Source organism: Loxodonta africana, chromosome 1 (assembly GCF_030014295.1).
Source record: "Loxodonta africana isolate mLoxAfr1 chromosome 1, mLoxAfr1.hap2, whole genome shotgun sequence".
Classification (NCBI taxonomy): domain Eukaryota; kingdom Metazoa; phylum Chordata; class Mammalia; order Proboscidea; family Elephantidae; genus Loxodonta; species Loxodonta africana.
In genome coordinates this window covers 220,259,804-220,287,573 of record NC_087342.1, presented here as the reverse complement: position 1 = coordinate 220,287,573, position 27,770 = coordinate 220,259,804, and the positions used below count along the sequence as shown (strand labels likewise).

Genomic DNA, 27,770 nt, shown 5'->3' with positions numbered 1-27,770 from the left:
ATGAAACAAGTCATACCTTCATTACTAAACCCACTGCCGTCGAGTTGATTTTGACTCGTAGCAACCCTACAGGATAGAGTAGAAGTGCCCCATAGGGTTTCCAAGGCTGTAATCTTTACGGAAGCAGACTGCTACATCTTTTTCCCCATGGAGCAGCTTGTGGGTTCAAATTGATGGCCTTCTGGTTAGCATCCGTGCACTTAACCACTGTGCCATCAGGGCCCCATACTTCTCATTAGTTTCTCATATTTTATTTTTGCTTATTTATTCACACATGATCACCATTTCTTAAGATTTTGAGCTAACTTGCCAGAAATACCTGCAACAAAATGGTAAGGTAGGAATAAATGCAGGGCTAGGAAAAACAATAGTAGATTAGAATTTCAGGGCCAAGAGGATAAAACAAAACACACATGGAGGCCATTATGCCTCACAAAGACATTCACGTTACTACAAACTGGTATCACAGTTGATATAGTTGGAGAGTTCTGAGTTTTCTGGTGGCCAGTGTGATACAGTTTGCAGTGATAGAGATCTTACTGTTACATGCAAAAAACATAGTCCCCCACCTCCCCTTGAAGAAGCAAAACTTCTCACATGGGACTTAAAACAGACTCAAAAATATAAGGGACATTATATTTAAAAAAAAAAAAATGCCTCTACAGCAAGCACATTTTCATGTAGTCAATTTTCACAGCTCAAAAAATGTTCATTAAGGACAAGCCTTCAGAATGTTGACAGAGATAGCATGGTTCCAGCACTCAAAACTCCTGGATGGTCAGAAGTATGTTACCTTAGCACTTAGCACTAGAATTCTATCCTTCCAGAGAGATGAGAAAGGAACCCATCTCTGTTCTAATTCTCTTGAGCACATAAGACACATATCCCTATACTCCTCAAGGATCTAAGGATAGAGACCACCTCCTAGAACCTTTGATCCTTTATCTTATCCACAGTTCCTGGCAGAGAACTGGGGAGTCAATAAATGCTTATTACATTGAAGCACTATCCACTAAGGAGCCCTGGTGGTACAGCAGTTAAGAGCTCAGCTGCTAACCAAAAGGTCAGCAGTTCCAATCCAACAGCTGCTCCTCGGAAACCCTATGGGGCAGTTCTACTCCGTCCTACAGGGTTGCTATGAGTCGGAATCGACTCGATGACAACGGATTTGGTTTTCTGGTTTATCTACTAAACAACAACATATTATCTAAAGCAGTAAGAAAAAATAGTAGTCAGTTAGATCATTTCTGTGGCATTGGGAGAAGCAAGGGTGGTGAGACTGTCTCACATACTTTGGACATGTTATTAGAAGGGATTAGTCCCTAGAGAAGGACATCATGCTTGGTAAAATAGTGGGTCAGCAAAAAAGAGGAAGGCCCTGAGCAAGATGGACTGACACAGTGGTTGCAACAACGGGCTCAAGCATAACAACGATTGTGATGATGGTGCAAGACCTGGCAGCGTTTCGTTCTGTTGTACATAGGGTTGCTATGAGTCAGAACTGACTTAACAGCACCTAACAACAACAATAGGGCCTTTATCATGTATAATAATTTAACTAAAGGGTAGAGGTTGAATCTTATGGCAGAACTTATGAAGATCAGTTCCATTATATAATAGTCACAGCTTATAAATCTTCGTTTACTTTTATTAGGCACTCATGTTTTACACCTAAAAAGAAACTGGAAGGGAATCTACATTTTATTTCCATTCTCAGACCCAGTGTTACACAATGCCCCTGAAACCATACCATTGAACTAAAACCTTCCAGGTAGGTTTAAGATGAACAGTGAACACAGAAGAAGAAAAAAACTAAGTTTTTTTCTTTTCTCCCTGCCTTTTCTTTTAGCCTGTGCGGCACTCCTGTTCATCAGTGAACAGACTGAGCAGAACAGAGCATACCCCTGTGGGGATCTTCATGGATGGCTTCTTCAAGATAAGAATCACAGAGAAAATCCTCTAAATCAGTCATAAGAGCAAAAATACTTCAAAGGCAACCAGAAGCTAGTTTTGGATTAACCCAACCGCTATTCTTCTTTATCAGCTCTCATTATAGATGAGTAATGGCTGTTTTTCCTATCAGGTAACTTTTGGTAAGGCTTTTGATTCATTACATCTAACATGCTTAAGTAACAAAGATCTTAGACTTTTCTTTTGACTGATGGTCACCTTACTGCCTGGAAAGCCATAATTAGTGATTACTGGGACACATGAAAGGTTGGCAGTTGGAACCTACCAGTGGCTCCTCGGGAGAAAAGACCTGCAATCTGCTGTAAAGATTTCAGCCTAAGAAACCCTACGGGGCAGTTCTATTCTGTCCTATTGGGTTGCTGTCTTAGTAATCTAGTGTTGCTGTAACAGAAATACCACGAGCGAGTGGCTTTAACAGAAATGTATTCTCTCATAGTTTAGGGGGCTAGAAGTCCAAGTTCAGGGCTCCAGCTGTAGGGGAAGGCTTTCTTTCTGTCGGCTCTCGGGGAAGGACTTTGTCATCAATCTTCCCCTGGTCTAGGAGCTTCTCAGCAGAGGGACCCTGGGTCCAAAGGACGTGCTCTGCTCCCGGTGCTTCTTTCTTGGTGGCATGAGGTCCCTCTCTCTTTGCTCGCTTCTCTCCCCTTTTATCTCTTACATGATAAAAGGTGATACAGTCCACACCGCAGGGAAACTCCCTTTATATTGGATCGGGGTGTGACTAGAGTAAGGGTGTTACATCCCACCCTAATCCTCTTTAACATAAACCAATCTTGCCTCATTAATCACAGGCAAAGATCAGGATTTACAACACAAAGGAAAATTATATCAAATCACAAAATGGAAGACAACCACACAATACTGGGAATCATGACCTTGCCTAGTTGACATATATTTTTGGGGGGACACAATTCAATCCATGACAGTCACTATGAGTTAGAATTGACTTGACTGCATACAACACACACATATACAAGTCTTAGATGTTATAGTTAGCAGAGATCAAAAGGGATCAGTATTATTTGATATTAAGAATTGCCTGGACACTGATTTAGCAAATTAATTCCGTTCAATCTAAGAGACCATTAGGATCAGTTTAAATAATAAAGTAATATCCCTGATGTGGCTTTATGGCACATAAGATCTCAGAGATGAGTTGTCTAGGCAAAAAGACAAAGGTGAGAAATTTCTGGTAAAGCTGGATGATATGTACGAGTTCTTAGATTTTAAATGCGTGTGAACTGAGCAAAACCAAAATGATTATCCAAGTTGGAAACCTGGAAGCCCTTACAAAGAGATGCATATAAACTGCAGGCATGTTAACACAGGGACGGACTCTGGATGCAAATGTGTCCTCAAATCTTTAGAAGGGAAGTTGCTGCAGTACAACAAATAACAATAACACCTTAGTCTTACTGAGTGCTTGTTAGCCACAGTGACCATGGGCACGTTACAGGACCTGAACCCAGACACAGCCTTGCTCTAGATGCTCTACTACACTGTCTTTCTCACACTGCAAAGGTAAGCAAACCCTACTTATACAATGACAGTGACTTTCAATCACACTTCTTCCATTTTCATAAACTTCCTTAAAAACCTGAAAAACCAAACCCATTGCCCTCAAGCTGATCCTAACTCATGGTGACCCCACACATTACAGGGTAGAACGGAGCTCCATAGGGTTTTTTTGGCTGTAATCTTTAGAGAAGCAGATTGTCAGGACTTTCTTCCATAGTGCCACTGGCTAGGCTTGAACCGCCAACCTTTCAGTTAATAACTGAGAGGAAACCATTTACGCCACCTAGGGACCTATCAAAAACTAACCAGTTGCCTTCAAGTCGATTCTGACTCAGGGCGACCCTACGTGTGTCAGAGTAGAACTGTGCTCCATAGGATTTTCAATAGCTGACTTTTCAGAAGTCAGTCATCGAGTCTTTCTTCCTAGATACCTCTGGGTAGACTTGAACCTCCAACCTTTCAGTCAGAGGCTGAGCACATCAACCATTAGCACCACCCAGGGACTCCTCTGGTAAAATGAATGGGGTATAATACAAAGAAAAGATATCCTGAACCAATACTAAGCTCACCTCAAAGATCGTTCACCACAACGTTCATCTGTCCTCTCTCTTTTCAGCCCCTTCTCTTTGCTCTCTTGTAAAAATCAATCTACGACAAATAACTTTCCCCCGCAACTGCCTACTGAATCTGGGCTCATGGAAATAAAACACAAAATAACTGTTTTTCATTCAGATGACAGCTTGTGGCCCCAAACTGTCACTGGCCAGTGCGAGGCCCTGGTAAGGCCCATCAGAATCAGAGCTACAATTAATCTTTTTACTTGGCTCCTGTGAATGGGGCTGCGGGCCTAGCATAAAAAAAAAAGCATATAAATATCTCTAATTCCTCAAAGCAGATTAGTCACTTGTAAAGTATGAGCATGGAAAATGGTTCCATATGTCCACGGCTTTTTCCAAGAAAAAAAAATTTTTTTTCTCTCCAAACTTAATGTATATACACGGAATCCCCGCGCCCTGGAAGGCACTTCAGAGGGCAGACACCCACGTGCAGGAGGAGGTGATACTTGAGTATCCGCTGGACTGGTTTCAAGAGGAAGGAGCCCAGGGGCAGGGAGTGCTTTAAAGTCTCCTGGCGCTCCCTGAAGAATTTGGCCAGTGTCTTGTTCCTCATACACTCTGTTAGCACCGCCACTGATCTGCAAGAAGAAGACACAGCGTTTTTTCAGTCCAAATCGTAATGCTCAACATGGATACTTAAAGTATTAAATGCCAGCGTACGTACAAATGTCCTAAAACAGAGCTCTAGCTGCACCATAGCACCTTTTGGCAAACTGAAAAAGGTGTCCCTCTGGGTGGATGCATTAGAAGCAGGCACCGCACACAGTGGTAGTAGGGCCATGGGCGTGTGACTCCTAAGAAGCGTTTTCCTTTTGGAAGATGCATGGCAAAGGGGATTTGGGCTGGATTTCAGCCCCCAGATGACCGCCATCTGGGAGTCTTTGTGCGGTGCCGAAACTGCACGTCCGTAGCCCATTTCCATAGGCTAGCTTGTGGACGGTTGGCACTCCTGTACTATGAGAAAGGAGCTCCTTTTCAGATGAGGCAGTGGTGCTTCGGTGGTAGAGTTCTTGCTTCCCACGCAGGAGACCTGTGTTTGATTCCTGACCAGTGCTGCTGGTGGCGTAGTGGGTAAGTGCTACAGCTGCTAACCAAAAGGTTGGCAGTTCAAGTCCACCAGGCACTCCTTGGAAACTCCATGGGGGCAGTTCTATCCTGTCCTATAGGGTCGCTATGAGTCGGAATCAACTCAAGGGCAGTGGGTTTGGTTTTTTTGGTACCTCATGAGCAGCTACCGCCCATCTGTCAGTGGAAGCTTATGCGCTGCTAGGATGCTAAACAGGTTTCAGTGGAAATTCCAGACTAAGATGGACTAGGAAGGAAAGCCTGGCAATCTACTTCCAAAAATCAGCCAATGGAAACCCTATGGATCCCAATGGTCAAATCCACAACCGATCATGGGGATGGTACAGGGTAGCATTTTATTTTGTTGTGCATGGAGTCGCCATGATTTGGGGGTCAACTGGACGGCAGCTAATGACTTCTCAGTAGATGCAGCCCCATGTTGGGACACTTGTTCCCTCTGCTGGTCACCTTTGTGTAACACACCCACTGCGCACCCTTAGGGTGGCTCTCCTTAGAGACTTCTTCCCACAGGTTGGCCTCCCTTTCCACCTCCAAGTGGTTCTCTTCATTAGACACCTGACTTCTGAAAAGCCTAGATCCTCTTGTTTCTTGGGCTGTATGCCTCACTGCAGTGTATTAGAAAAGTGGGTCAAAATTATTTCTCCATCCCAGCTCCCCAAAAGGTAATAAATTTAGCCCCCAAACCTCGTAAGAGAATGGTTAAAGTAATGCTTGTATGTTATACCTACAGCAAGCTAGTGTGCCTGTGGAGACACACACACACACACACACGTATACACATCCATAAATTAAAATCTTGTGTTCTTTACAACTTTGAAGGAATCAGGTGGAAATAATTTCAACCCCTTTCTCCCCAAGTCAGTAATAAGTTTCCAGGATTAATTTAGAGAATCAGAGAGAGTCAAACGATGCAATAAGGCTCCTTAGAAGGAAACGAATGGAAGCCTCATAGTTAAGCTATTAGAATCCCCTTTGTGCCCACCCGCTTTGAGAAATACCTGTCCAAACTGACTGACTTTTCTTAAGTTGAGATTTCAAAACTATTCTCTGGGTAAGGGTCTTCTTCACATAACCTAGGAAACTTTCAAAGAGTCTTTAGAGTCAAATCAGCTGTCCAGTAGTCCTTTGGCTACCTGGAGGCTTGAGCCCGTGCCCAAGAAGAAAAACCTACAATGAACCCTCAGCATACTGAGCCTCAGTCCTCTAAGACACCTGAGTGTTCGGAGGCATCTGAGGGTAATGTCCTGGCTGAGTCTGTGCACCTCCCGGGGGAACAAGGGGAGGCCTGAGCCTCTTCAAAGTGAAGTTACTGGGGTGTGACTGGTATGAAGAAGGTGGCTATCTGTCAAGGTAGGCTGGCGACATTTAATATCACCATCCCTAGATTCAAAGGGGAAGGAAAATTGTCAGATGGGCTGCAACACCTGGCTCTCCTGGTTGGTTAGACTGGGGTAAGGGAAGCTCAGCCTTGCAAAGCAAACTGGCTGGAGACAGGAGGGCAAGAGAAAATACTTTCCTGTGAATACAGAAGCCACACAACTGGGCAAGAACCTGATACGCTTGCTTCCAAGCACCTCTCTGCTATAACATGTTTCTTTACGTCTTAAAAAATAACAACAACAAAAAACAAACCAGTTGCTCTTGAGTCATTTTGGACTCCTGACGATCCCATGCGTGTCAGAGCAGACCTGTGCTCCACAGGCCTTTCTTCTGTGGCACCTCTGGGTGGACTCAAACCTCCAACCTGCTGGTTAGCAGCCAAGGGCATTAACTGCTTGCACCCCCCAGGGAGTCCTCCATCTTCAAAGTCAGGCTTAGGGGAAAAATACAGCTTCCTCCAGGGAACTGTCCTTGACTCTCCTCTCTGGGACTTCTTACCCTTGTACCTCACGTATCTTTAGCTGCTACTACACAGTTTTTTTTTTTTTTTACACAGTAGTGTGTGCACTACATTAACTTCTATTTATTGATATGGACTTCTCTAACATGCTATAGGGTTGCTACGAGTCAGAATCGACTCGATGGCAACAAGTTTTTTTTTTTTTTTTTGGTAACATGCTATTCCACAATTGCCATTTGGCTGAGTTCTGACCCTCAAAAAAATATAAACTGCTTGAAGGCAAGGGATGCATTTGCTATCCTGGCAATATACATCAAGTTTGTAAGAGGGCTGCAAGCATGTTGTTGTTGTTGGTTGCTGTCTAATTGATTCCGACTCACGATGACCCCACGTGTGTCAGAGTACAACTGTGCTCCATCGGGTTTTCAAGGCTGTGACCTTTCGGAAGCAGATCGCCAAGCCTGTCTTCTAAGGCACCTGTGGGTGAGCTCAAAATGCCAACCTTTAGGCTAGTAGTCGAGCGTTTAACTATTTCATCACCCAGGGAACATGACAGGCTCTTAACAAAGCTCTTGTGCAAAAGATGTAATCTTTCCCTGACCCTGAAGCAGGCTAGCATAGAAAAGGTTGCCTTTATTTTATACTCTTTTTTTTTTTTTTAATTGTGTTTTGGATGGTTTACAGACCAAATTAGTTTCTCATTGAACAATGAACACACGCATTGTTTTGTGACATTGACTGACAACCCCTCGACGTGTCAACACTCTGCTTCTCAACCCTTGGTTCCCCATTTCCACTTGTCCAGCTTTCCTGTCCCCTCCTGTCTTATCCTTGGCCCTGGGCTGGTGTGCCCATTGAGTCTCGTATACATGGTTGAGCTACATGTATTACTCTTTGTTTTATTAGCCTGTCTAATCTTTGGCTGAAGGGTGAACCTCAGGAGTGACTTCAGTACTGAGTTAAAAGGTGTGTGGGGGCCATACTCTTGGGGTTTTCTCCAGTCTCTGTTAGACCAGTATGTCTGGTCCTTTTTTATGAGTTTGAATTTTGTTCTACATTTTTCTCCCGCTCTGTAGGGGGTCCACTATTGTGATCCAGTCAGTGGTGGCAGCCAGGCACCATCTAGTTGTGCTGGAGTGTCCTCTTCTTTCTTGGTAAGTCAGAAAAATCTTCAAAATTTGCAGTTTTGGACATTTACATTAAGAAGCTATTTCTTCAAATGACATGTTTATAATGAAATTGACATCAATATAATCCCCCACAAGCATTTCAGACCCTAATAATTGGGTCCAGAAATGTGTTAATTCCTCAGAATTTGAATGTTTTTTCCTTTCCCTCAGGAAGAAACCTGGAGAAGTTGAGAGCTGACTGGGATTTCTCTGAATTAGGGTGTGGTATGATTCTGGATTTTGGCTTAAGGACCATGGGATTTAGTTGAAGTCTACATTAATTTCCTGGTATGTTCAGCATTGAGATGGAAACAAATACCTTAAGAGAGAAAATTGCCTAGTGAAACTGTAAGCTATGGGTGGGTCTACATATAATGATACAGTGATAAATGTACTAGTCTTTTTTGTTTGTTTTTTTTTTTAACGAAAACCTAGAAAAAGCATGGTTGGCCACCGACCAAATCACCAAGGCACAATATCCTGAGCAACACTTAAACAAACAAGAGAGGAGACAAAAATCCTTCCATGGAAAGCATTTTGCCATTAGTAAGTCTGGTTGGATCTGGAGTCCCTGGGTGGGGCAAATGCTTAATGCGCTCACAGCTAACCCAAAGGTTGCAGGTTTGAGTTTACCCACAGGAGCCTCTGAAGAAAGGCCTGGTAATCTACTTCCAGAAAATAAGCCATTGAAAACTGTGCAGAGTATAATTGTACTCTGACGCGCATGCGGTCGATATGTGTAGGAGTCAACTCAGTGGCACCTGGTTACTGGTTAAGCCTGGGCCTCTGGTTTCACAGGCCTGTCAATCTAAAGTGGCGCCCTGGGTCACCCCTCAGCACGGTCTACCACAGTTGTACTAGCGGCTCAGCCTGCTTGCTTCTCTTCTGGGTAGATCCCACCACCCACTTCGTCCTCTGGGATTTTTCTCTATCAAGACTGGCTACAGAATGGATAAAATCTCCCCAGCTCTGCTCTTCCTGGCTGGTCCCTAACATAAGAACTCGTTTTGCTAATCATGTGAGGAAACAGACAGTAAAGACATGGGAGGGGAGGGGTGGAGACCCCGAAGCTTCAGAAACTTTACAGGATGTGGCAGCACGAGGGCTGACGTTGGGGTAACTCAGGTTCAAGTCTTTGCTTGGCCATTCATCAACTCTGTGACCTTGGTAAACCAATGAACCCACTGGAGCCTCAGTTACTTCATCCATAAAATGGGGACAGTGCAGGAGTGGTGATGAACTGGTACTTTTTGAGAACCTATTAGATGCCAGGCACTGTGAGGGATGTGCTGCTTTTCTTTAAACCCTCAATATCTCTGGATTGCTGGGCAAGTGACATTCAATGACATTGCACGCTTACAGCATTTAGCACAATGCTCAGGACTCAGTAACTGCTCAACAGACGTCTTTTGGAGAAAAAATGAATTCCCACAGTTGTGGTTCATGGTCTTAGGCTCGACTCTCTTACTCAAATGGTCAACGTGTCCTCCAGGGTACGCTCCCTAAGGGGTTCTCCTGCCATCAGTCTCTGGTGTAAGCAAAACCGAAATGATCACCCAAGGAAAGGACTCCATGTCCCCTTTGCTCATCTAGGCTTGTACTGATCTTCCTCTTCTCTGGGCTCCATAAAACTCATACAGCCCATAAAACTCATATAGCAAAAGTGTGACATATTTTCCCCCAGCTAGATTATATAGACTCATTAACAAACAAATAAACAAACAAAAACCAGTTGCCATCAAGGTGACCCCATGTGTGTAGAGTAGAACTTCACTGCATAGGGTTTTCAAGCCTATGACCTTTCAGGGGTGCCTCTGGGTGGGTTCAAACAGCCAGCCTTTCAGTTAGTAGTTGAGCACTTAACCCACTGCACCAACCAGAGACTCATTAGAAGCACTTCCCAAATTCTTAGAAATGTGGCACACATAGAAAAAGGTAAATAGACAAGGCTCACAGCCAAAAGCAACTGGTTCGCTTAGTTTTCCAATGAAGACACCCTGTAATCTCTTTGGTCTCTTTCGAAGTCTTTCATAATTTTCCCTACACTGTATCTCTGCACAAGCCCTGCTGGGAGAGCCCCAGAGTCTGAAGGGATCAGTATCTGGGCACCCCTGTGATCTTTTCTCAGTGTGCCAAGGTACAAAGTGCTCTCTTAAGAACAAAGATCACATTTTTGCACTTTCCCCCAGTATTCTGCACAGTGTCAGGCACATACCCCTAACAACCCATATATTTGATGGACCAACTTGAAACAATATGAAAGTGGACAAAAGTGCCCGCGGCCATCCATGGTCCATACCTCGGATAGTTGGTACAATACTGGGTATAGATGTGGAACTCTTCACTCTGTAAGGACACAAAAGAGGCTTTCATGCGCAAAAAGGCACAATCATCAACATACACTTAAAAACAATAAAAAGCAGCAGCATTCATTTCTTTAAATCTGTTGCTCAAATCACACGACCTGTTTCCTGAGCCTATGCGGCACCTGGCTGTGCCTCTGGGATTACCCTTTTTTTTTTTTCAACCTGGTTTTATACTGAGAATCCACATACACTTGAACTCATTTGAGTTCAATACATATTTACTGAGCATCTGCCACACTGAACCCAAGGCAAATGTGAAGACAAAAACAGTGTCTGTCCCAAGATGTATACAGTCCCAAGGTGCAGCATGGGAGAGAAATATAAATAGGTAATTTAAACATTATGTGCTAAGAACCCTGTTGGAAGTATGTGCAGGGTAAAGAAAGTGGCTTTACATGTCCGAGTCTTTGCATATGCCCACCATCTTTCCTGCCTTCGCCACTGGATGGCCACCACGCATAACTTCGAGGCTGAGTTGAGGCTTTATTTCCTTCAAGGCACCTTCCTTAAGTACCCAGGGTAAGCCAACTGCTCTTCCTCTGGACTTCCGCAACACCCAGTACTTACCTCTCCTGTAGTGTTTACCAAATGAGAGTGAAATTTTCTGTTTATATCTCCCACTCTAGACTGTTGAGTTCCTTCAGGGTAGGGGCCATATCGTGTCCATCTGGCACATAATGTTTGGCGAACTACTGAACTCCCATCTTTCCTACTACACTGAAAATTATTCGAGAGCAGGATCCAAGTCTACTCATCTGTACACATCCAGCATGGCCTCAATGCCTCAAATGCTAAAGAATTTGACTAACAAACGTGGGATTCTTGCCTTTTCCTATGATCAGATTCCCAGGTCCCTAGTATCTCTTATTTCTGTGACCATCTTAGTCTTTCAGATGGCTGATCATTTTTATCAGATTTTGGAAAATATTAATACTTTCTGCTGTTAAAGGATATGTTTTTTAAAAGGTAAAAAAGCATGACTTTCATGGAAATAAAAAACGAACACTGTCAAAGACTGTATTTAACCTATTAATGAATGAGGAAGGCAGTAAGATATTATAACTGATTCGAAAGAGAAATAAAAGTACCACACTTGGCCAATCAGGAATGCTGAAATGAATTACAAATAGGTAGAAGCTGCCTTTTCCCAACCAGATGGGTGGGTAAGGACATCAGCTGTCCCTCCATCGAACAGAATCCACTTACATATGTGGTCAAGAATGATTTCCATAGTCACCATTTACCTATAATTAATGGAGTTGTAAAATAAATCAAAAATGATGAAAAATGCAGACACCCCACTGAATCACATCATGTACAAGGGGAAACTGGAAAATACCTAGTTTTCTATAAGTAATCTTTTTGGGAGAGTTCAAAGTCTTTGACAATTTATCGATACACGGCCAAGGGAAAGATTCACAGAGATGCGTAGGTGAGGTGGCAGAAGCTAGGTTTTCAGACTTTTGATTTTGCAAGACTGTCTGCCAGAATAAATAATTCAAGGACAAGAAATTACTAGCTCTTACAAAACCTAAGATGAAATTATATTTTGTAAAAGTGTCACAGACTGTTTTTGGAGGTCTCAACTTCTGCTCTTTCTGACTTTTCACTCCCTTTCACTTTTTAAACCACTTCACGCTGTATTCACATGTGACTCTAAGACATTACCTATTTTTTGGTAACTAATGCTTGAATTAAATTTTTCCAATTTTAAAGAAATCTCTACTTTTCTTAGAATTCTTCCTGTTAAACTCAACTAGGATTAGAAACAAAACTTTTTATTACGGAAAATTTCAAACATACAGAACTAGAGAGGACTGTATAATGAATCCCTGTGTATCCATCACCCAAACTCAATAATCATTAACTTATTATAGCCCACCTCCTCTCTGGCTTCCTCATACCCTGAAGCAAATTCTAGGCACCATATCATTTCACTTGTAAATATCCTACTATGTATGTAAATATTAGGGACTGAATGGTATCACTTCAAAACATGTGTTGTAAATCTTAAAGCCCTATGTACCTGAGGATGTAATTCCATCTGGGAATAGGTTTTCTTTGTTATGTTAATGAGGCCATATTAGTGTAGGGTCTGTTTTAAGTCAATGACTTTGAGATATAAGAGGAGATTAGGCAAAGAAGAAATCAGACACAGGAGGAAGACCAACACTATTTGAAGACAACAGAAGTAGACCAGTCTACAAGCCCAGAAACTCCAAGGATGGACAGCTAGAGAGGATTTTCCCCCAGAGCAGACAGAGAGAGCCTTCCCCCAGAGATGGTACCCTAAATTCAGACTTCTAGCCTCCTAAACTGTAAGAAAATAAATTTCTGTTTGCTAAAGCCACACACTTGTAGCATTTTCTGTTACAGCAGCATTAAGAAACTAAGACAGTCTCTCCAATAAGGACTTTTTTTTTTTTTTTAAAGAAGCTTGACTATGATATCATTATAACACTTTAATAATTCCTTAATATCATGAAGGTTCACCAGTAACTATTTACATTTTCTTATTTTCTTTTCTCAAATAGTTTGCTTCTTTGACTTAGACTCCAAATAGGGTCCATACATAGCAATTGATTAACATCTCTCTTAAGTCTTTTAATCTATAAGCTCCCTCTCTACCTTTTTTTTTTCCTTTGCAATTTAGAAGTCTGTCTTGCAGTTTCCCGCAGTCTCAGTTGTGCTGATGACATTCCTAAGGTTCCCTTTAATGTGTACCCCTCCCTCCCTGCATTCCTAGTAGGTTAGAGTTATAACTAGAGGCTCAATCCCCCATATGTCTAACAGTTTGTCGTACTGTGGGGGCTTGCGTTCAAGCTGAGTTGCAATAGTGAAGGATTCTATGGGGAAAATATTAAATGACGCAGGAAGCATCAAAAGAAGATGGAAGGATTACACAGAGTCATTATACCAAAAAGAATTAGTCGATGTTCAACCACTTCAAGAGGTAGTGTACAATCAGGAACTGATGGTATTGAAGGAAGAAGTCCATAAAGGCACTGGCAAAAAACAAGGCTCCAGGAACTGACTGAATATCAATTGAAATGTTTCAACAAATAGATGCAGCACTGGAAGTGCTCACTTGTCTATGCCAAGAAATTTGGAAGACAGCTACCTGGCCAACCAACTATATGCCTATTCCCAAGAAAGGTGATCCAACCGAATGTGGAAATATCGAACAATATCATTAATATCACAAACAAGCAAAATTTTGCTGAAGATCATTCAAAAGCGGCTGTAGCAGTATATTGACAGGGAACTGCCAGAAGTTCAGGCTGGATTCAGAAGAGGACATGGAATATCATTGCTGATGTCAGATGGATGCTGGTTGAAAGCAGAGAATACCACAAAGATGTTTACCTGTGTTTTATTGACTACGCAAAGGCATTAGACTGCGTGGATCATAATAAATTACGGATAACGTTGCGAAGGATGGGAATTCAGAACACTTAATTGTGCTCCTGAGGAACCTGTATATAGATCTAGAGGCAGTTGTTCAGACAGAAAAATGGGATACCGAGTGGTATAAAGTAAGGAAAGGTGTGCGTCAGGGTTGTATCCTTTCACCATACCTATTCAATCTGTATGCTGAGCAAATAATCCAAGAAACTGGACTATATGAAGAAGAATGAGGCATCAGGATTGGAGGAAGACTCATTAACAACCTGCGTTATGCAGGTGACACAACCTTGCTTGCTAAAAAGTGAAGAGAACTTGGAGCACCTACTGATGAAAATCAAAGACCACAGCCTTCAGTATGGACTGCACCTCAACATAAAGAAAACGAAAATCCTCACAACTGGACCAATAAGCCACATCGTGATAAACAGAGAATAGACTGAAGTTGTCAAGGATTTCATTTCACTTGGATCCACAATCAACAGCCATGGAAGCAGCAGTCAAAAAATCAAAAGACGCATTGCATTGGGCAAATCTACTGCAAAGGACCTCTTTAAAGTGTTGAAAAACAAAGATGTCACCTTTAAGACTAAGGTGCACCTGACCCAAGCCATGGTATTTTCAATGGCTTCATATGGATGTGAAAGCTGGACAATGAATAAGGAAGATCGAAGAAGAACTGACACCTTTGAATTGTGGTGTTGGCAAAGAATATCGAATATACATACCGTGGACTGCCAAAAGAACAAACAATCTGTCTTGGAAGAAGTGCAACCAGAATGCCCCTTAGACGCAGGGATGGCAAGACCGTGCCTTACATACTTTTTACATGTTGTCAGGGGGGATCAGTCCCTGGAAAAGGACATCGTGCTTGGCAAAGTACGGGGTCAGCAGAAAACAGGAAGACCCTCAACGAGATGGAATGACACAGTGGCTGCAACAATAGGCTCATGCGTAACAATGATTGTAAGGATGGCGCAGGACCGGGCAATGTTTCGTTTTGTGGTACACAGGGTTGCTATGAGTCGGAACCGACTTGCTGGCACCTAACAACAACAGAGGATCGATAAGATTCAGGCTCCATAACTGGGCATAACCTGTTGCCGCTGAGTTAATTTTGACCCATAGTAACCCTATAAGACAGAGTACAAGTGCCCCATAGGGTTTCCAAGGAGCAGGTGGGGGATTTGAACTGCCGACCTTTTGGTTAGCAGCTGTAGCTCTTAACCACCGTGCCACCAGGGCTCTATTAGTTCATTAACCCATTGCCATCGAGTCAATTCTGACTCATAGTGACCCTATAGGACAGAGTAGAACTGCCCCATAGAGTTTCCAAGGAGCATCTGGTGGATTTCAACTGCCAACCTTTTGGTTAGCAGCTGTAGATAGCACTTAACCACTTAATTCACTAGTGGTTACAAAATGGTGATATTTTTAATTTTATCAGTCTGGCTTCACTTATTAGCCAGAATTTTTTTTTCCAAGAAAGAAACTTCCTTGTATTAACTATTGGTTACCCTGCAGTTTGTGGTTTTTTTTTTTTATAGGAAAGGCAGGATAAATACTTGATTCTCCCCCTTAATTTTCAAAATAGTGAATTGGTTTTCTAGCATCCTGTGAAGGTGACTGGTTTGTTTTTTTCAATAACACCATGAATTCATGAATATAAATATGTTTAATAAGTTTCAACTGTTTTCAGATAATATCTTCATTGTTGTTCGGTGCTATCGAGTGGGTTCAGACTCACAGCGACCCTATGTACAACAGAATGAAACACTGCCCAGTCCTGCACCATCCCCACAATCACTGCTATGCTTGAGCCCATTGTTGCTGCCACTATGTCAATCCATCTCGTGGAGAGTCTTCCTCTTTTTTGCTGACTCTCTACTTTACCAAGCATGATGCCCTTCTCCAGGGACTGATCCTTATGATAACATGTCTGAAGTATGTGAAACGTAGTCTTGCCATCTTTGCTTCTAACGAACATTCTGGCTGTACTTCCAAAACACATTTATTCATTCTTTTGGCAGTTCATGGTATATTCAATAGTCTTCATCAACACCACAATTCGACCAGCTTTCTGTTTCTGGATATTTAGGTTGTCTGAAGTCTTTTGCAGGAATAAATATTATTAAAAAAACCACACCACACTTGTTAAATTTTTGTCAGTGCATGTTTGGAGTAGATTTCTGGAAGCAGGGTTTTTGGGTTTGCTAGTGAATTCATATGAATTTTGCTAGATATTGCTAAATTCCCCTCTGTGCTGTTTTGTTTTCCAAAATTATGAGAGATCCTTCTTCTTCATGGCCTTGCCAATATAGCATGCTGCCAAACTGTCAAGCATAGTATTTTAAAAAATCTAAATTAGTTCCTAACTTTTTAAAAGTTGGAAGATCTCATCTGAATATCCTGATTTCTGGCTTCCCTGGAAAATCAGAAGCTCCACCAGCACTGGGCCTGCAGCCTCATGTGACAGCACCCTGGATGAAACCAGGCGAGCACCTAGATTGCTGTCACCTCCACCTGGGCCCCTTCATACATTGTGTTCACCTGTTTGGCCCCTGAAGGCACCAAGTGTCCAGTCCTGACTCCACAGATAAGAAAGGCAAAGTGATTTGTTCGAGGTTATTTAGTTAATTAATAGCAGACTGGAACGTTCCCTGGGTTTGCTCATAGCTTCTTGCTTCTTCCTTCCTGACCCTGGCTGCACTCATTCTGGGATGGAACAGTATCAGGCTGACTTTCTGTAAATCCTGGGACCTTTAGGAATTAAATTCTGCCAGCCTGAGAAACAACTACCTCAATGAAAAGATGCCTAAATTACATCACATATTTGACCTACTTACACACACAACTGAATTTCTATGCATCTTGTGACATCATGGTTCTGTTCCTAGCTTAAATGAGAGGGTTCTGACTTAAATCAGCTACTCATCTGTAATACAGAATCAAATGCAGAGCTGATCTTAGATTTCTAAAGCACTAGAGACCTTTCAAACAATGGTTTTACACAAAAATCAATAGCTCCTGGTTCTTTAAGCCTTAAATGCCTATTACTTCTGATATATGCCATCCCCAAATCCTTTTTAGAAGTATTAAAGAAGGCATTGATAACGAAATTATACAAAAATTTATAAACCTGCTGCCATCAAGTCAATTCCAACTCATGGTGATCCCGTACATTACAGAGTAGAGCTGCTCCCTAAGGTTTTCTTAGCTGTAATTTTCATGGAAGCAGATTGCCAGGTCTTTCTTCCATGGGGCTAATGGGTGGTTCTGAGCCACCAAACTTTACGTTAGTAGTCGGGAGCAAACTGAGCCACCCGGGGACCTTCAAAAATATATATTTCCTTCTAATTATTCACTCTTTCAAACTGCAATTATAGAAGACATAGAAATGAGATACTTAGTTATGAAGGAACCAAACTAATATAAGATAGTCAGGGCTGGCTGATTAAGCACATAAACCAAACCCATTGCTGTTGAGTCGATTCCGACTCATAGTGACCCTATAGGACAGTGTAGAACTGCCCCACAGAGTTTCCAAGGAGCGCTTGGCGGATTCGAACTGCCAATCTTTTGGTTAGCAGCCATAGCACTTCACTACGCCACCAGGGTTTCTGATTAAGCACATAGAACACTCAAATATTTATTGAATAAATAAGGAGAGTAAACAACTCTTATGATTGTAGAGTTTCTTCTGCCACAGAGTCCACCTCCCTTGCCCCCCTCCCCTCTCTTGCACACAGGCACACACACTGTCTGATTCCTGAAAAGTTTTCACTGGGCACTATGAGAAAAGCCTTAACACATAAATAACACATGGGCAAGGGAACACTGACTTGAATTCACTCTAATGATAAGAATATCCGGTATCAGCTCTTTCTCGAGGAAAATTTCAGGAAGTGGGTGGGGGTGGCAGGGAAGCCACTGAAGGGAGAAAGGCACGGACAGGGGGTGGGATGCAGGGAGAGAGAAGAGGAGGTTAAGGGGAGGTTGGGGTCTGAAGATAAACTTTGTCTCCCTCCTAAACGTTTCCCAGAGTCACCCTGCTGACAGTCCAGATGAGGGATGGAAGCTGGGGTGAAGGTGAGATGTGAACAAAGGAAGCCTCTTCCAGGTGTTTCCAGAGTCCTCAGCAGGGAGAAGGCTTATGCTTGGTGGCAGGGAACGTTTCTTTCCATCACTTAACTACCCCCGCAGCTCCTTATTCCTTCAGAAGCGGCAGGTAAGAGCCCAGTGTATTTTTCTTTTGTAAATAAGGATTTCGTTAACCTACACATACCGCAGCAGCAAGCGAGCGAGGTCAAAGATGAACCTCTGTGTAAGCCTCAGTGATTCAGATAAAAGCAGAAGCCAACCGCCAGCTTCCCTCTCTCATTAAGGGCTTCTCAATTAAAGCCATTTTCCATTCCTCCCCAGCACTGAGCAGCTGCTTGTGTCTCAGAAAACTTCATGTCTTCTAAATTTCGGGGTGCTGAGTGAGAAGCAGGTTGTGCCAGAAGTGAACACTCCCTCACCGCTCCCTGCTTCCATGTGAAAGTGTGGCGAGCTGGAGCCAGCGTTCTAATTCAACTTGGCAGCATTACAATGAAAAAGAAGATTTGGGAGCTGGCAACGTGGCCCATAAACAAACTTTTATGTGAACAATTAAGCCAGAGCTAAGCACATGCTGGAACCACTTTCATCAACTTCTGATTACAGTTACCAGTAAAAGCCCAAACATTTCTGGAAAATTCTATGTTGTTTATGTGCTGCGGTTATTTTAACATATCTTCTTTGATATAATCAGCATATCTTTTTACCCATTTTGCCCTCTTTCATTTTCTTTCTCTTCTTCCAATCCTTTAGGAGAACTAATGATGACACAGGCAACTTGGGAAAAGAACTGTGTGAACATGTGTGTGTGCAAACATTTTATATATCAGCACACACACCCTCCACAAAGCCAGGAGAGTTTTACATCAAATGCCTTTAAGGGACTTCAATAAAACACAGGGTGTTATGTTTGGATTCAAAACCATCTGAATAGATTCTGCAGCTCTCAGAAATGACCACGTGCACAAATCTAGAGCCAGCTCAGACTGGTAGGACATTTCAGTACACATTGGACTTGGGTGCTCTGAACTGAACCAAACTGAACCCGCTGCTGTCGAGTCGATTCTGACTCATATCGACCCTACAGGACAAAGTAGAACTGGGCGCTCTAAATGAGGTGCTAATTCTTGGGTGATCCCAAAGTGCCACCACGAACTTTGCTTAAACCTTCACACGTATGAAACCACAATTGGGGAAATCATAGGAACTCCTGCTGCAAAGCAATTTCTGCTACAGCTTTTCCAAACAAAAGCTGCTGAATTTTTAAGAGACACTTTGATAGCCACATAGCGTTCTATGTATACGAGGAAGCAACGTGAGAAAGTACCATTGTGTAGGACTGCCTTGTACATTTCAGGTCTCTAGCTCCTATCCAGGTTATTGAGCACCAACTGTCACTGAAGCTTTCGAAGTCAAATCCTTTCGTTGTATTTTTCTAAACCATCAATGCAGTTTCTGCTAAGGTTGGTGGGAAAATTCAGCAATGGTTAATGGTGATGGTTGAATAACATGATGAACGTAATTAATGTCACTCAAGTGTACATGTGAAGATTGTACAAATGGGAAGTGTTTTGTTATCTACGTATTTACTATAATAAAAATAATACTAATAAAAGACATAGAAAAATTAGAGTGCCTTTTTAACAGGTAGGAGATTAACTTTGCTTCTTTTTGATCCCCACATTTCAGATAATTTAGATTTTTCTAAATTTAGAAATTGAGATAATTTTAGAGCCTAGGTTACTGCCACCTATATTATATATAAAATATTTAGATTCCAATTGATTATATTTATAACTGATTACCTTAGTTACCTAGTGCTGCTATAACAGAAATACCACTAGCGGGTGGCTTTAACAAACACATTTATTTTCTCACAGTTTAGGAGGCTAGCAGTCTGAATCCAGGGTACCAGCTCTAAGAGGCTTCCTTACTCTGTTGGCTCTGGAGGAAGGCCCTTATCTCTTCTGAGCTTCTGCTTCTGGGCAATCTTCATGTGGCTTGGCATCTCTCTTCCCCCATCTCTGCTTCTCTTGCTTGCCTGTTTAATCTGTTTTTTATCTCAAAAGAGATAGATTTAAGACACACTGTACACTAATTGTCTGTCAGTTTGTCATACTGTGATGGCTTGCGTGTTACTGTGATGCTGGAAGCTACGCCACTGGTATTTCAAATACCAGAAGGGTCACCCGTGGCAGACATGTTTCAGTGGAGTTTCCAGACTAACACAGACTAGGAAGAAGGATTTGGTGATGGTATACATCAGAAAAAATTGGCCAGTAAAGACCTTATGAATATCAGTGGAACACTGTCTACTACAGTGCCAGACAGTGAGCCCCTCAGGTTGGAAGGTACTCAAAATACAACTGGGGAAGAGCTGCCCCCTAAAAGTAGAGTTGACCTTAATGACGTGGATGGAGTCAAGCTTTCAGGACTTTCATTTCGTGCAGCAGCATGACTCAAAATGGGCAGAAACAGCTACAAACATCCATTAATAATTGGAACATGGAATGTATGAAGTATGAGTCTAGGAAAATTGAAAGTTGTCAAAAATGAAATGGAATGCATAAAGATCAATGTGATGGTTAAGACTGTGTGTCAACTTGGCTAGGGCATAATTCTTGGTGTTTTGGCAGTTGTATAATGTTGTGATCACTTTCCTGTTGAGATCTAATATGTGATCACCTGTATGATGGGATCTGCTGTGAGTAGCCAATCAGATGAAAGGGAGTTTCCTTGGACATGTGGCCTGCATCGAATATAAGCAGACATTCTGGAAAGGCTTGGGGGCTATTTGCTCTTGCTGAATCCTGCACCTGGCTCCTGGCTTGTCTGATCTCCAGTTCTTGGGACCTGAGCTAGCAGCTTACCTGAGGTCTTGCCAGATTATCTTGGGATTCATCGATCTTCAAAGCCTGTGAGCAAGAGCCCTGCTCTCTGACCTGAGGCTATGTGAATCAGGAGAACCCTCTATCCTAACCCAGGGGCCTGGGATGTTCCAGTGTCTATAACCACTGACCTGTTTCCTTGATATAAATCTCTCTCCATATATATTTATACGCTTTACTGGTTTTGCTTCTCTAGAGAACCCAACCTAAGACAATCAATATCCTAGGCCTTAGTGAGCTGAAATGGACTGGTACTGGCCATTCTGCACCAGACAATCACATGGTCTACTCTGCTGGGAATGACAACTTCAAGAAGAACGGTGTTGCACTCATTATCAAAAGGAACATTTCAAGATCTTTCTTGAAGTACAACACTGTCAGTGATAGGATAATATCACTGACAGTGACCAGTTAATATGACTATTATTCAAATTCATGCACCAACCACTAATGCCAAAGGTGTAGAAACTGAAGGTTTTTACCAACTTCTGCAGTCTGAAATTAATCAAACACGTGATCAAGATGAATTGATAATTACTGGTGACTGGAATGCAGAAGGTGGAAACAAAGAAGGACTGGTAGTCAGAAAATACGGTTTTGGTGATAGAAACGATACCAGGGATCACATGATGGAATTTTGCAAACCAATGAATTATTCATTGGAAATACCTTTCTTCCACGACATAACATAAACGGTGACTATACAAGTGGACCTCACCAGATGGAATACACAGGAATCAGATCAACAACATCTGTGGAAAGACACCATGGAGAAGCTCAGCATCATCAGTCAGAACAAGGCCAGGGGCTGACTGCGGAACAGACCGTCAATTGCTCATATTCAAGTTCAAGTTGATGCTGAAGAAAATTAGAGCAAGACCATGAGAACCAAAATACGACCTTGAGTATATCTCACCTGAATTTGGAGACCATCTAAAGAACAGATTGGACACGTTGAACACTAATGACTGAACGCCAGACAAGTTGTGGAATGACGTCAAAGACATCATACATGAAGAAAGCAAAAGGTCATTAAAAAGACAGAAAAGAAAGAAAAGACCAAGATGGATGTCAGAATAGACTCTGAAAGTTGCTCTTAAATGCAGAGTAGCTAAAGCAAATGGAAGAAATGATGAAGTAAAAGAGCTGAACAGAAGATTTCAAAGGATGGCTCAAGAAGACAAAGTAAAGTCTTATAATGAAATGTTAAAGCCTTGGAGTTAGAAAACCAAAAGGGAAGAACACACTCGGCATTGCTGAAAAAACTGAAGAAAAAATTAAAGCCTCAAGTTGCAATATTGAAGGATTCTATGGGCAAATACTGAGCGATGTAGGAAGCATCAAAAGAAGATGGAAAGAATACACACAGTCACTGTGCAAAAAAAACAACTGGTCAACATTTAACCATTTCAGGAGGCAGCATATGACCAACAACTGATGGTACTGAAGAAAGAAGTCCAAGATATACTGATGGCACTGGCAAAAAACAAGGTTCTAGGAATTGACAGAATACGAATTGAGATGTTTCGACAAATGGATGCAATGTTGGAAGCGCTCACTTATCTATGCCAAGAAATTTGGAAGACAGCTACCTGGCCAAATGACTGGAAGAGATCCATATTTGTGCCCATTCCGAAGAAAGGTGATCCAGCAGAATGCAGCAATTATTGAATATCATTAATATCACATGCAAGTAAAATTTTGCTGAAGATAATTCAAAAACAGTTGCAGCAGTATATCAACAGGGAACTGCCAGAAATTCAGGCCAGTTTCAGAAGAGGATGTGGAACAAGTGATATCATTGCTGATGTCAGATGGATTGTGGCTGAAAGCAGAGAATACCAGAAAGACATTTACCTGTATTTTATTCACTATGCAGAGGCATTCGACTGTGTGGATCATAACAAATTATGGATAACATTGCAAAGCATGGGAATAGCAGAACATTTAATTGTGCTCATGAGGAACCTGTATGTAGACCAAAAGCAAGTTGCTCGAACAGAACAAGGTGTGTGGCTCAAAGTCAGGAAAGGTGTGCATCAGGGTTGTATCCTTTCACCATACTTATTCAACCAATATGCCGAGGAAATAATCCAAGAAGCTCGACTATATGAAGAAGAACGGGGCATTAGGATTGGAGGAAGATGCATTAACAACCTGCGTTATGCAGATGACACAACCTTACTTGCTGAAAGTGAAGAGGACTTGAAGCCCTTACTGATGAAGATAAAAGACTACATTACATACAGCCTTTCATATGGATTATACCTCAACATACGGAAAACAAAAATCCCCACAACTGGACCAACAAGCAACACCATGATAAACAGAGAAAATACTGAAGTTGTTTAGGATTTCATTTTACTTGGATCCACAATCAACACCCATAGAAGCAGCAGTCAAGAAATCAGAGGATATATTGCATTGGGCAAATCTGCTGCAAAAAACCTCTTTAAAGTATTAAAAAGCAAAAATGTCACCTTGAAGACTAAGGTGCTCCTGACCCAAGCCATGGTGTTTTCAACTGCATCATATGCATGTGAAAGCAGGAGAATGAATAAGGAAGACTGAAGAAGAACTGATGTCTTTTAATTATAGTGTTGGTGAACAATATTGAATATACCATGGCATGCCAGAAGAACAAACAAATCTGCCTTGGAAGGAGCACAGTCAGAATGCTCCATAGAAGCAACGATGGTGAGACTTCATCGCACATACTTTGGACATGTTATCAGGAGGGACCAGTCCCTAGACAAGGACATCATGCTTGGTAGAGTAGAGGGTTAGCGAAAAAGAGGAAGACCCTCTACGAGATGGACTGACACAGTGGCTGCAACAATGGGCTCAAACATAGCAACGACTGTGAGGATGGTGCAGGACTGGCCAGCGTTTCATTCTGTAGTGCATAGGGTCGCTATGAGTAGAAACCAACTGGATGGCACCTAACAACAACAAAGGTACGCTAATCCTGTCTCATTTACATAACAAAGACAATCCATTCCCAAATGGGACTATAACCACAGGCACAGAGGTTAGGATTTATAACATATATTTTAGGGAGACAATTCAATCCATAATACTACTCTAGTGATATTTTATATGTAACTATTTTTTTAATATTGTTCTATTCTGGACTCGCCACCTAAACTTAAAATTTTTTCCTAGGAAAGAGTAAAACCATTCAGTTATTATACAAGTTCTAGGACAACTACTAAGCATTTCCCTTCTCCCAGTAACAGTACATTTTTTTCTTTGCTGGTTAAAAACAAACAAAAACAGAGCGAGAGAAATTAGTGGCTAACTTCATCCAATATGGACAAAACCATCGTTTCAACTCCGAAACCAAAGACCATCTGTACAGTGTACTGTCTTGGTTGGTCCAGAGAAATGAAGCTTGCTTACCTTGGACACAAAACATTCGGCTATGGCCACGGGATCATTTTCACAGTTTTCCAAATCTTGTAGAAGTTCACTAATAAAAAATAAGAGCCCAAAAGTATTAGATCGTAGTTTTATAATCAATGAAACTTTATATAGCTTAGAAGCTTAAGTGCGTGAGTGCTATTCACAAGGTATCATATTTAATTTTACCACTCACATACCTGTTGTCACCATGTAGAAAGAAGGCTTCGATAAAGGACTTGCCCAAGTCAGGCAGTTATGTGCCGGAACAGGGATTTGAACAGAGGTTGGATCAGTAAGCCCAACAGCCAGAGACAAACCCTGCCTGACATTATAGGAGTCCTTGGGTGGTGCAAAGAGTTAATGTTCTCCTCCGCTAACTGAAAGCCTGGAGGTCTCAGTCCAACCAATGGCAACCTGGGAGAAAGGCCTGGTGATCTACATCTAAAACATTAGCCATTGAAAACTCTTCGGAGCACAGTACTACTGTGACACACATGGGGCTTTTTCCATGAGTCACAATCAAGTTGATAGCAACTACTGGCATTAATAGTCTTCTGGACGTTTGTCATTATCTACATGCCTACTCACACATGCTCATCCATGAAATCATTGTCTAGGTGTCAGGGACTTTGCTAGGCACGAAGAACACACCAGCGAGCAAAGTCAGATAAAGTCCTTGGTCTCATGGAGCTCACAACCCAGTGGAGAGTCAGACAGTGCATAATCACACGAGCAAATACAAAATTATAAACAAAGTTAGACTCTAAAGAAAAGGTATGCTAGAGGAGTAAACATATTTTCTCAACTTTAAATCTGCATTATGTTTAATGACAGTGTGATTATCTTGGGAGTCTCTGGGTGGTGTAAACGATTAACACATTTGGCTGGTAACCAAAAGGTTGGAGGTTTGAGTCCACTCAGAGGTGCCTGGAAAGAAACGCCTGGTGATCTACTTCTGAAAAATCGGCCATTGAAAACCCTACGGAGGGAGGACAATTCTACTCTGACCTACGTGGGGTCGCCACGAGTCAGAGTCGACTCGCTGGGAACTGGTTTTTTGTTTGCTTGCTTTTAGTATTATTTTAACTGTGTAATAGCTCATTGTGTGGATGTACCATAATTAATCTCCCACTGTTGCGTAAAACTATATAAGTGGAATTTCTGGGTTTACGGCTATTCTTAGTGTAAATGTTAACACACTTCCAAACTGTACTCCATATATGTTATATTAATACACATTTTTAACACTTTAAGTGTGTATTTTAATCACCATGCGACATATTGGAGCCCTGGTGGCACAGTGGTTACGAGCTCAGCTGCTAACCAAAAAGTCAGCAGTTAAATCCACCAGCCGCTCCTCAGAAACCCTATGGGGTAGTTGTACTCTGTCCTATAGGGTCACTGTGGGTTGGAATCTACTCAGTAGCAACAGGGTTGGTTTTTCAATGCTACATATTTAATAAAAAGCAAATAATTCTACGGGAATTATGATAAAAACAAGCGACTTCTTGCCTTCTGCTTCCCACTCTCAATTACTACTTCCCACGAGCATTTTCAGCTCTAAGTGTTTCTGCAGTGTGTTAGGTCTGTATTTCTCAGTGGGCTGATACTGCCTTGTCATTATCTTTCAGTTTTGGATGTTACTTACTTCTTAACTTCTCCAAACTTCCTCTCGTCCCATCTTCTGACTATTATGAAATTTGATCAGAATAAAAGTCAGTGCTCACATTTATAAGACTACGTAAATATTATTCCCAGCTGAATACAGAAATATCATGACTACATTTCCTTTCTTGTACAACTTCTTTTTCCCTGGAGTTAAAATTTTCTCATTTCTTTGGAATTTGTTTTCAAAGCACACACCACTAATTTATTCTCAAACTTTATACCAGAAGCGTTAATCTCATTTCACTGTGTTCAAGCATCCAGCAATCTATCGATTACATTTCTTTCTTGGTGGCCCTCCTCCTGGCACCCTCTGTTCTTCTCCTCAGACCTGGACAGTGCTCTCCAGGCCTTCTGGTCTCTCTTCAAAGCCATCATGATGATGTCCTTCACCTATCTCTGGTGTTGGATGCCTTGTTTCTTACATACCATCTGGGATATACTCCCTCATTTGTGAGATGACAACATCCAGTAGCTTTATGATTAAGGGTAATAATAATAACTAAAAAATAAAAAACCCAATCCAGCAGCTGTTGAGTCCATTCCAACTCATGGAAACCCCATGCGTAATAAACCTACTGCTGTAGAGCTGATTCCAACTGATAGGGATCCCATAGGGTTTCCAAGGCTGTACATCTCTACCAAAGCAGACCACCACATCTTACTCCCGTGGAGCCACTGGTGGTTTCGAAACACCCACCTTTCGGTTACCGGTCAATTGCTTTAACCGCTGTGTCATCGGGGCTCCTCACGTGTAATAGTAGGTAAATTTTCTGACACTCTTCGTGTTTCAAAATGTCCTCTCTTCACACTTGGTTGATAATGTCAGTAGATACGGAATACTTAGTTGGAAGCCATTTTCCCTGAATATTTAGAGGACTATTTATTGTCTTATAAATCCTAATGCTGCTATTAAGAAGTCCAATGTCATTCTGATTCCTGATCCTTCCTATGTGACCTATTTTTATTCTGGAAGTTTTTAGAGTCTTGTCTTTGTCACCATAATTTTGAAATGCTGTGATGGTCAGTCTTAAGGCAGGTCTTTATTCATGAATTGAGCCAAATTGAAAATCTGGGAAACGTTCTTGAGTGGCAGTTTTTCATAGTGTGGTCCAGTGATTTCTGGAGGTTACTGAGACCTTTTGAGGAGATCAACGAGGTTGATATTTTCATAAAAATACATAGATGCTATTGGCTTTTCTACTTTCATTCTCTCATGAGAGGACAGTGCACTTTTCCAGAGTCCTCATGATGTGGGATATCACACCAGATGGAAAGCAGATATGAGAATCCAGCAGTTTTCCAGTACATCAGACTGTAAAGACATTTGTAAAAATGTAGAACAATTCCAAAATAAAATTTAGTGAGAAGAGTGGTAAAATTATTTTTCACAAAACTATGTGGGCTTATTAATATTGGATAAATTGATATTTCAACAATTTCTCACTTTCGCTTTGTTACATATTAAACAACACATAAAACATAAACAAAAGCTCTCTGTGTCCTTAGTAATTTTTAAGTGTGTAAGAGATACTGAAGGTGTGTCTGGTGGCAAACATGGTTAAGTGCTTTACTACTAGCCAGAAGCCTGGCGGTTTGAACCCACCCATGGGCATCCTGGAAGACAGACCTGGTGATCTGCTTCTCAAAGGCCACAGGCTTGAAAATCCTATGAAGCACAGTTCTACTCTGCACAAAAGGGGTATCCATGAGTCAGGATCGACTTGATGGCAACTAACAAC

General features: G+C 41.8%; 1 protein-coding gene across 3 annotated transcripts in view; it reads right to left on the bottom strand.

Annotated features, from left to right (window-relative positions):
• The window catches only part of PLEKHG1 (pleckstrin homology and RhoGEF domain containing G1), a 291,716-nt gene that overhangs the window by 31,276 nt on the left and 232,670 nt on the right, over nt 1-27,770 (bottom strand). For all 3 annotated transcript variants that reach the window (XM_064292170.1, XM_023548536.2, XM_023548512.2), the window contains 3 exons: nt 24,361-24,430; nt 10,501-10,547; nt 4,534-4,684 (listed from right to left, as the gene is read on the bottom strand). In XM_064292170.1, the coding sequence (XP_064148240.1) occupies nt 4,534-4,684; nt 10,501-10,547; nt 24,361-24,430 (268 nt within the window). The remainder of the gene's footprint in view (nt 1-4,533; nt 4,685-10,500; nt 10,548-24,360; nt 24,431-27,770) is intronic.